This window comes from Syzygium oleosum, unplaced genomic scaffold (genome assembly GCF_021117445.2).
Source record: "Syzygium oleosum isolate NSW1041296 unplaced genomic scaffold, Sole_v2.1 Sole_v2.26, whole genome shotgun sequence".
NCBI lineage: Eukaryota > Viridiplantae > Streptophyta > Magnoliopsida > Myrtales > Myrtaceae > Syzygium > Syzygium oleosum.
Window position 1 is genome coordinate 2,116,102 of NW_026607510.1, and position 9,496 is coordinate 2,125,597.

Below are 9,496 nucleotides of genomic sequence, written 5' to 3' on the forward strand. Positions count from 1 at the left end.
CGAGCATCCAAGCTTCCTCACCGACTTGGTGAGCCAGTCCATGGAATTGCTCACTCCTTAGAGCCAACAATTTAATGAGTAAATCGTTAAGAGTTGGAGCCCGGATTAGGCCGAGTATAAAGTTGGGTTCCAGATCGGGTATATGTCGCTAATGACGCCCCAGATCTCGATTGCCCTTTTGTCGTAGCGCTCTCCATGTTGCTGATTGTGCTCTGACAAGGCGGCATATTATTCCCTCGAAAGAGCCACTAAATAACAGAGAAATCGCCAAATTGACCGTTGACGTTCATCTCCTCTGCTTGGCCGTATCTCCATAGAACCATCGCGGCACCAAGCAAAAGCAACCCCTTCTCACGCGTCGGTTCACCGCTCCACCGTCTTTCATATAATCTACCGACTCTCGAAGCATCCACTTCCACTCAGACATGTTCACAATCCCGCCCAAGGTGAGACCTTCCCTCTCGAGGCACGCACCGGACTGCTGCAAGACACGAGCGCTCTCCATGGATGCCGAATCATCACCGTGCGTGACCCACCAACTCTCTATTGCCCTTTTGTCACCGAATATCAAAAGGGTCTCCTTTCTCACCCAATTGCGTTACTGATGCAGGTTCGAGAGCAGCGAGATGCTGGCGAGTTTCCTGGCGTCGACGCCCGTCTTGGAGGAGTCGTGGGGGCTGTGCAGCTTCGCGAATGCCGCCGCCCCGGGGAGCTTCGTGGCGGACCAACGCGGTGAGGTCGGGTACCTGGCGTTCTCAAGCGTCCAGGTGATCGACGGGTCCGAGCCCAGTTGCGGGACCCTGATGGCACTGGACGAGTTGGAATGCGAGCATCTGTTCTCGCTGTTGAGGTGCGACGGCGACGAGACAATCAGGGTGGACGCCGGATTCCTCCGTCTCTTCCTGGAATTTTACCGCCGACCGGATTTCCAAATCAAGGTACACAGCCCTTTTGCCTTGTCACTAGATAACTGCAAAGCGGAGACACTAGAAGGACTTGCTTGACTTTTTTCTTTTCTGGGTACTTACACTACATCTGCATCTGTCGAACATCATCAACTTCCCCGAAATTATGGTTTAGCTTTCAATCAGCCTCCTGATAACTTAATCCGTCTATGGACTTTGCATATCTTATGATTCATAGTCTTAATCGTTTGTTTGTCAGTCAAGTCCGTACCTACTATATGTGAATACGCCATTTCAAGTGCCCAAACCGTCGCAGTTTTACTTGATTTTCAAAGCAGAAAAGAACATAGATAATGGTGGTTGGAAGGAAATGTGTAAACATTTGCATGGCAGACTTAAGTGTTAAGAGTAATTCGAAAAGCGTGCGTCACTGCATTTTCTTGCCTTGCATTGCTATCAAAGTCTTCTTTTCTTCTCTTTTAACAGTGAGTTTGCGCTTGATAACAACAAGGAAAGAGTGTTGAGTTTGATAGCATGAGATTGCAATATTCCTTTTTACCAAAGTTAATCCGACCTTACCTGGAAAAGCTCACCGCAAATTTGTTCTTGACCGGGTTAAATGTTTCTGTTCTGACAAATGGTTTTTGACCCAGCAATTAAGAATGACAAAAGTTCTTTATATGGTAACTAAGCATGTTTGGTAGGGGTGATTAGAGAAGGAAAGAAGAGATTTAAATGATTATTAGAGAAAAGTAGAGAAAAGATTTGAAATAACGTCATTTGGATGCTAACAGGAAAAAAACAAAAAGAATGCATGATGAGATAAATATCTTCTTATATATCTGCAATAGATTTTATAAGGGTATGAATGAGAAGAAAATGTTTGTTTGTTGATACACGAATCCCGCAAATCCTCTTAATTTGACTGGATTTGGTAGGATTTAAAATTTACATAAAAAGGAACTTAAGTTTCTAGTCCTTAATCCTTATGTGCGAAGGTGATGTGAGGCTGCAATTAATTAAGAACTCTCGAAAATCTATTGACCATCCCTCATGCTGAAAATCCTGCTACTAATTTCTCATCCACTAGAAAGCAAAAAAGAAAATTCATTTGAGAGCAAGAGAGATGCATCAATTATGAAGGGTTTACTTCAGAAGAACCATATTGTTTTGTTGAACTTACCAGTCACAAACAGCAGGACAGTCATCCCTTACCAAAAAAAAAAAACAGCAGGACAGTCTTATTGAATTGTGCATGACTGCTGGAGACTGTTTGGAGAGATTAAGCTGGTGCAGTAGATATATTACTTCGGGCAGTTCTTGGAAAATACTAAATTACTAATCTAGGTTAATTGTGTTCTACATATATCATGTTCCTGGGCCATGTGATGAAAATCTAGATGTAGTCTTTCTACAGAGCCGTTATTGTTTCGTATTTTGTAGCGGTAAACTGTTGATATTGTCAGCACAGTCCTGTTTTTTTTTTTTGGGAAGTCATTGACATTAGTCATACCAGCATATTTGAACTAATCAGAAATTGCCGTTGCGTCATGCATGTATTAAGTTTTCCTCAACTCTTGCTCTCGTTCTGAGAGAAAAAAACGTGAAATCATTCGAGCATTGAGCTGCTTTTTGTGTACAGATTTGGGAATTACTGGGAAAATTCAAGATGCTTATCGTCACAGGCCATTCCTTTGGAGCAACAACCGCCTCTCTCACTGCTCTTTGGCTCCTCTCCTATCTCCAGCCCATCGCTTCTCCCATCTCAGTCCTCTGCCTCACCTTCGGCACTCCTTTGCTCGGCAACAAGTACCTTTCCCAAGCCATTCTCCGAGAAAGATGGGGCGGGAGCTTCTGTAACGTTGTCTCGAAGCTCGATGTAGTGCCGAAACTGTTCTTCGCTCCACTAGCCTCATTGACTCCTCAACTGCACTTGCTGCTTCAGTTTTGGCAAGTCACTATGGCTTCACCCAGTTTAGAACAGCATGTTGGAGAACTGCGAAAACAAAATTTCTATGAATTCTTCAGCAATGTCAAGGGTTTTGTTAAATATGCCGAACAATCAGGAGGGGCAAAGAACAGTTTGTTTTGGCCATTGGGAAGCTACCTATTCTGTTCAGAAGAGGGAGCAATCTGTCTGGATAATGCAACCTCTGTTGTTAAGATTATGCGTTTGATGCTCGAGACAGTCTCTCCAGCTTCCAGTTTTGAGGATCATCTGAAGTGTTTTGAGGATCATCTGAAGTATAGTTATTATACAGGACTACTTTCTTCGCAATTCCTGAAAAGGACAAACATCAACGGCCTCTCCACATCAAGCTACGAAGCTGGTGTCTCCTTGGCATTACAATCCTCAGGAATAGATCCGCAGGTAATTAAATGCTTCTCAAATCCACACGAGACACTGTCTTCTTGGCTTCCTAATCCAACTCAAAAGTATAGTCTATCAATGCCCTTATTTTGTGGAAGGATTTTCTTGGAACAACCACTCTCTAATACGTGGGGCAGAACTCTCTCCCACTCTCTAATACGAGTGCACCCAGAATGATGTGAACTTATACTAAGATCTCTTTTTGGTAATTGCTGAATGATAAGTTCTTAGTCTTCACTTTGTGGGTTGTATCTTTAATCACTGTGCAGGATGACAATATTTTAAGACCAGCTAAAGATTGCCTGCAGATGGCTCGGCGCATGGGATGTGCACCGAACCTGAACAATGCTCATCTAGCTATCAGACTATCTAAGATAATGCCCTGCGCGGCACAACTTGAGTGGTACAAGGTACGCTGTGACGAGTCCGGGGATCAACTTGGGTATTACGACACATTCAAGAAATTTGGAGCATCCAGGAGAGAGTTCAAAATCGACATGAACCTGTTCACACTCGCCGCATTCTGGGATGATGTCATACGCATGGCAGAACGGAATGAACTCTCGCACGATTTCCACCGCATATCCTATTGGATCAATGCGTCCCATTTCTATAAGCTCCTTGCCGAGCCATTTGAAATCGCTCGCTATTACCGTCTTGGTAAGCACCTGGTGCAGGGACATTACATTAAGCATGGAAGGGATAGGAGATTCCAGATTTTTGACAGATGGTGGAATCAAATGATTGCTGGTGCGGGCCTGGAACCACGACTATTTCAGAACAAAAGGAGTAGGAGCAGGGATGCAAGCTTGACTCAAGATTCTTTGTTTTGGGCGAAGGTGGAGGAAGCAAAGGACTGGCTCGAGAATGCGAATAAGGAAAGGTACTCCAATAAGTTGGAACCGCTTTTGTTGAACATGAAAGATTTTGAGAAGTACGCGGAGGAGCTAATTGAGAGGAAGGACGTGTCTAAAGATGTTCTGGCTATGAACTCAAGTTACAGATTATGGGCTGAGCAATGGAAAGCTTTGAAGTCGAAGCTCCCGCAGCCACTTGATCCTGCTCTGAGTGGAATGAATTGTGATTGAAGAAAAATCAATACATTCATCATTGTTTATGCGAGATTTCATCTCTGGTGTAATTGTAATGCAGACAATACTTCTTGTAGACGAACCTGTAGCACTTGTTGAAGACATCTTCAGGTACTTCAGTTTGGACACAACAATGTACTTTAAATAGAGCATATTTACTTGTCAGTATCATCAAGTGATTATTGTATATAACACTTAACTCTTCCAATACATATGCTAATAAAGTGAGTTAGCATTTAATTAATTGAGATTAGGGTGTAACTATACCTGATAAAGTTGGAAATGATCAAACTACGTGGAAAGAAGTCGGGCAAGAGGAAGAGAACACTCAGGATCATGATGGTGATTGCAGGACGACAATGATTCACGATGAAGAATTGATGGCGAGATCTCACAGATGGTGAGATCTCACGGACAGAGAAGGGAGGACGACATTTTCCCAGTAGATAGCACCGATATGAGTTTAAGGGAGTGGCCATTACTTGGGTCTAATCGCAGAATGAGAGGTCGGCGGAGGAGGTCATAACAGGAAGCCATGAACTTCTTAGCAACGGTGCAGTATTTTCCTTGGACTCTGTCCCAAAAAGCGCGAGGATTAGATTTTTCTTGAGCTTTCTTTGGTTTAGGGTTGTGTCAGGCACTTCATTGATTAGTTATCTCTGTGTATAAGCAGTTGTGTGAAATTGGTTTTCATGGAATTATCACTTTCAGTTCGTGAGTCACGTCTTGGCAAGAACCAAACGAGTGAGGATGAGTTTTCTTGTTTCCTGATCTTTTTCCTCTCAAAATGAAATATCGGTGTGATAAAATCAGAGTCAATTTCAGTCTACCGAGTAGATTCCTCGAAGATAGGGGCAACAAATGAACACACTCTTAAGAAAATTATAACATCATAATGTCTTTAATTAACACGATAAAAAAGTCAAAGCCGAACGCGTTAAGGATTCTACATGTATGAGGCTCATATCTTTAGGAGTTCGATTCATTAACGTTTTGTGTTCTAATTGATGCTATCCAATCACTCTTAACAATTGAACTTCTGACCTCTAGAATTGGTATAGCTTGTTGGGGGCAGCGTGGCATTTCCAACCCCGCTTCTTTTTTCTCTCTTTCAATCTTTAGAAACTATCATGGTCGAAGCATGAGGAGCAAAAAGCACACTCCATATATCAAGAGACGTATCGGGCGAGAAATCACAAACATCCCCGTTGTGTATGCATTCGTCAAGTCTCTCCTTTTTCTCCATCGCAGCCGGATCGTAGCTACCATTTGGCTTTTGCGCATCGAAACAAGTCCGTCTCTTTAATTTTGTCTAAGGCAAAGACATGATAAACAAATTTTCCCCCATCTCTTGGGCATGAATGAGGGAGAGACGAAGGATGTGTTTTGGAGCTATCGAAATCGTTAAAATTTTGCTGGGGTCGACTCTATCGAATGATCCAAATGGAGAGAGAGAGAGAGAGAGAGAGAGAGAGAGAGAGAGAGAGCTTGTGTCAGCATGAATGGCAAAAAGTAAGGGGTGTTGACCGTGAGGGCGACTGGCGCCTAGTGGATCAAGAAAGGCGGAAGGAAACCGGAAACAGCCCTTTGGTTTTGGCCAAACCAAAGGTAGTTTTCCAAGTCTGCGACATTTGGGTGCGTGAGTGAGTGATGATTGAATTTAGGGGAAAGACCAAAAAGGTTGAGATCTTGAGTAGATCACTCTCTCTCTCTAGTTTTCCCAACACAAAAGGCCTTCTACTTCAAAGCTATGATGGTCATAGGAGGAAATTGTCCAATAAGTTCTTCCAAGCGATCTCCGACAAAAATTTATCGGAATGACTAAATTGAATTTTTACGCAAAGTTCAAGGATTAAATTGGCAAAATTAAAAAGTTTAGGGCTGAATTGACATTCATACAATAAATTTATGATTGATTGGGCAATTCTCCTATGACCATTAGATAGGCAAAGACCAAAAACAAAAAGGGAGAAGAGGCACACAACCTTAATTAGATAACTCCAAAGCATGTTGAATGATGATAGTGCATTTGTGTGCTTCTTTCATGGGGGACCACAAAGCCCAAAGAGGTTGATGCGAGTAAAGTGACCACCAAAGTGAAGTGATGCTTTACATTAAATTGCCCCAGGTAAACAGAATGTCTTTAATTCGATAAGTACAAAATATTATATTAAGTATAATACAAATCGAAGTAGTGTATTCTTCACAAAACAACAATATCTAGTTAGTTTATTTTAAAGAATAAAAAAATAATTAAACCAAAAAAGGATAACTCCATAGTTTTAGAACCGCGCTTTTTCCACTCCTAATTTGGCTAAAACACTCCCCAATAAACTATTTTGACCATATTATCCATTCTGGGTCCCATCTTTCAGCATCCTCTGCATTCTCTTAGTGTCCTTTTTCTTGGAATCTTTTTTTGCAGGTCCCACTTTCATTTATCTTCACCCTTCTTTGTATCTCTTTAATGTTTGAGATGGTTTTTGCGTAGTTTTTTCACAATGGGTGCTAGATAAATTGATTAAATTCGAAGTGTTGGTTAATGTTGAGTAATGTGATAATTTTCCTTGTGATGGGTTCAGATTAATAAAGACTGAAGGTTTTTTTTCTTCTTTTTCTTCTTTGGTCTCTTGCTTTTTATGTCTAGGAAAAGTAGTTATTGATTCATTCTTCATTTACTATTGAATCTGATTAAAGATTAAAGACGATCTTTAGCGAGGCCTTTTGGCATTGCTGAGCTTCTCTCACTCCGGGGATTCTATTAGTTGAAGTCTTTGAAATTTAATGGGGAAGAGTGGAAAGAGAAAAGTAGGTCTTTTCCAATCCTAAAATGTTTTGCTTTTCACCAAGTGAAAAAAGGTTTATCATCCCATTAACTTCTAACGATTGAACCTAGTGATTTCTTTGATCCTGTGCGGATAGAGCATGCATTTGAATTTTTGAGTGAATTTTGAGTATTCACTACAAAAAAACAAGAGTTTTCCAACGAATTTTCCAACGAAAAATTTGGCAAAATTCGTTGGAAAACGAATTTCCAACGAAATTAGCGACGAAAAAAAATTCGTTAGTAATTCGTCGTCGCAAATTTTTGCAACAAAATATTTAAATTTTCGTTGGTAATTTGCAAAATTAGTTGGAAAGTTCATTGGGAAGTTCGTTGGAAGTTCGTTGGAAAATTCTTTGGTAATTATTCGTTGCAAAAATCGTGGTAAAATTCGTTGGTAATTATTCGTGGTAAAACGAATTTCCGACGAAAAAAAATTCGTCGGTAATTCGGCGTTGGAAATTTTTGCGACAAAAAATTTTAATTTTTCGTTGGTAAATTCCGACGCAAAAAAATTCGTTGCAAAATTCGTAGATAAATTCGTGGCTAAATTTGTTGGAAAATTCGTTGCTAATTCTTCGTTGGAAACGTCATGGCAATAGTTGTTGGTAATTTCCAACGAAATTAGCGACGAACAAAAAATTTCCAAAGAAATTAGCAACGAAAAAAAAATTTGAATTTTCGTTGGTAATTTGCGACGAAAATTAATTCGTGGCTAAATTCGTGGCAAAGTTCGTTGCAAAATTTCGTGGACAAATTCGTCGCTAATAATTCGTTAGAAAAATTCGTTGCAAATTATTCGTTGCAAAAATCGTTGGAAATCCTCAAATTTTTCCAACAAAAAATTGCAATTTTCGTTGGTAATTTCCGACGAAAACAAAATTCGTGGGAAATCGCGAATTTTTCCGACAAAAAATTGCAATTTTCATTGGTAATTTCCGACGAAAACAAAATTCGTGGGAAATCGCGAATTTTTCCTACAAAAAATTGCAATTTTTGTTGGTAATTTCCGACGAAAACTAAATTCGTGGGTAAATTCGTTGGAAAAATCATATATAAATTCGTCCTTGATTATTCGTTGCAAAAATTGTGGGAAATCGCGAATTTTTCCGACAAAAAATTACAATTTTCGTTGGTAATTTCCGACGAAAAAAAAATTCATGGGAAATGGCGAATTTTTCCTACAAAAAATTACAATTTTCGTTGGTAATTTCCGACGAAAACTAAATTCGTTGGAAAATTCGTTGCAAAATTTGGCTTTAATTATTCGTTGCAAAAATCGTTGGAAATTCGATTTTTTTTCCGACAAAAAACTTCAATTTTCGTTGGTAATTTCCGACGAAAAAAAAATTCGTGGGAAAATTCGTTGCAAAATTTGGCGCTAATTATTCGTTGCAAAAATCGTTGGAAATTCGATTTTTTTCCGACAAAAAATTTCAATTTTTGTTGGTAATTTCCGACGAAAATAAAATCCGTGGGAAAGTTCGTTGCAAAATGTGTTGCTAATTATTTGTTGCAAAAATCGTGAGAAATCGTGAATTTTTTCGACAAAAAATTTCAATTTTCGTTGGTAATTTCCAACGAAATCTATTCGTGACAAAATTCATCGCTAAGTTTGCGACGAATTTTGTTTAGCGACAATTTCGATTTTAAATCTAATTATTAATAATATTAAATTTTTTTTTTGGTAAGAAAGCAATATTAATTTCTACAATGCATAAGTTGCAAAGTCTCACATGATAATATTCGATATTCAATCTCATAATACAAAGAGGCAGCTAAGCACTAATGAACATCAGGTGATACATTCAAAACATTGAAAGAACGCGGGACAACCATAAAACGTTGACAGCTTTGGTACTCGAAAATGAACTAGGAAGGACTGACAATAAAATCATCAGCATCATCATCATCATCACCAATCACCGCATCATTGTATGGTTCAGCATTATGCCCATCATCAATTGGATTAATATGAGGTAGAGGAGGAACCTCATTGCGATCGATGTCTAGATGTCGCATGACAATTTGCATTTGTTGTTGCATCACCCTTATTTGTTCGTCCTTCTATCCAAGTAAATGCTTCATTTCTTCATCCTTCTGTACAAGCAACTGTTTCAGTTAGCTCAATTCTTGGGTTATATGCTCCTCATGTCGTGTCCTCCTTGAAACAGCCACATTGGAGGATGAAGCCTTCGTTTTGTACATCCTTGACAAGGATCCCATCCCAAATATTTTTTCACCTTTCATCCCACCCGCTGCCTCCACCCATAATGCCATACTATCAACCGATGGCTTAGACATG

The 9,496-nt window shown here is 39.8% G+C and overlaps 1 protein-coding gene across 1 annotated transcript; it reads left to right on the forward strand.

Moving 5' to 3' along the window:
• Window positions 1-427: 427 nt before the first annotated feature.
• Window positions 428-4,576, forward strand: LOC115682480 (lipase-like PAD4). Its single transcript, XM_056303234.1, has 4 exons — window positions 428-523; window positions 611-938; window positions 2,548-3,276; window positions 3,546-4,576. The coding sequence occupies exons 1-4, from the start codon at window positions 504-506 to the stop codon at window positions 4,362-4,364; spliced, it is 1,896 nt and encodes a 631-aa protein (XP_056159209.1). The 5' UTR covers window positions 428-503; the 3' UTR covers window positions 4,365-4,576.
• The last annotated feature ends 4,920 nt before the right edge of the window (window positions 4,577-9,496 follow it).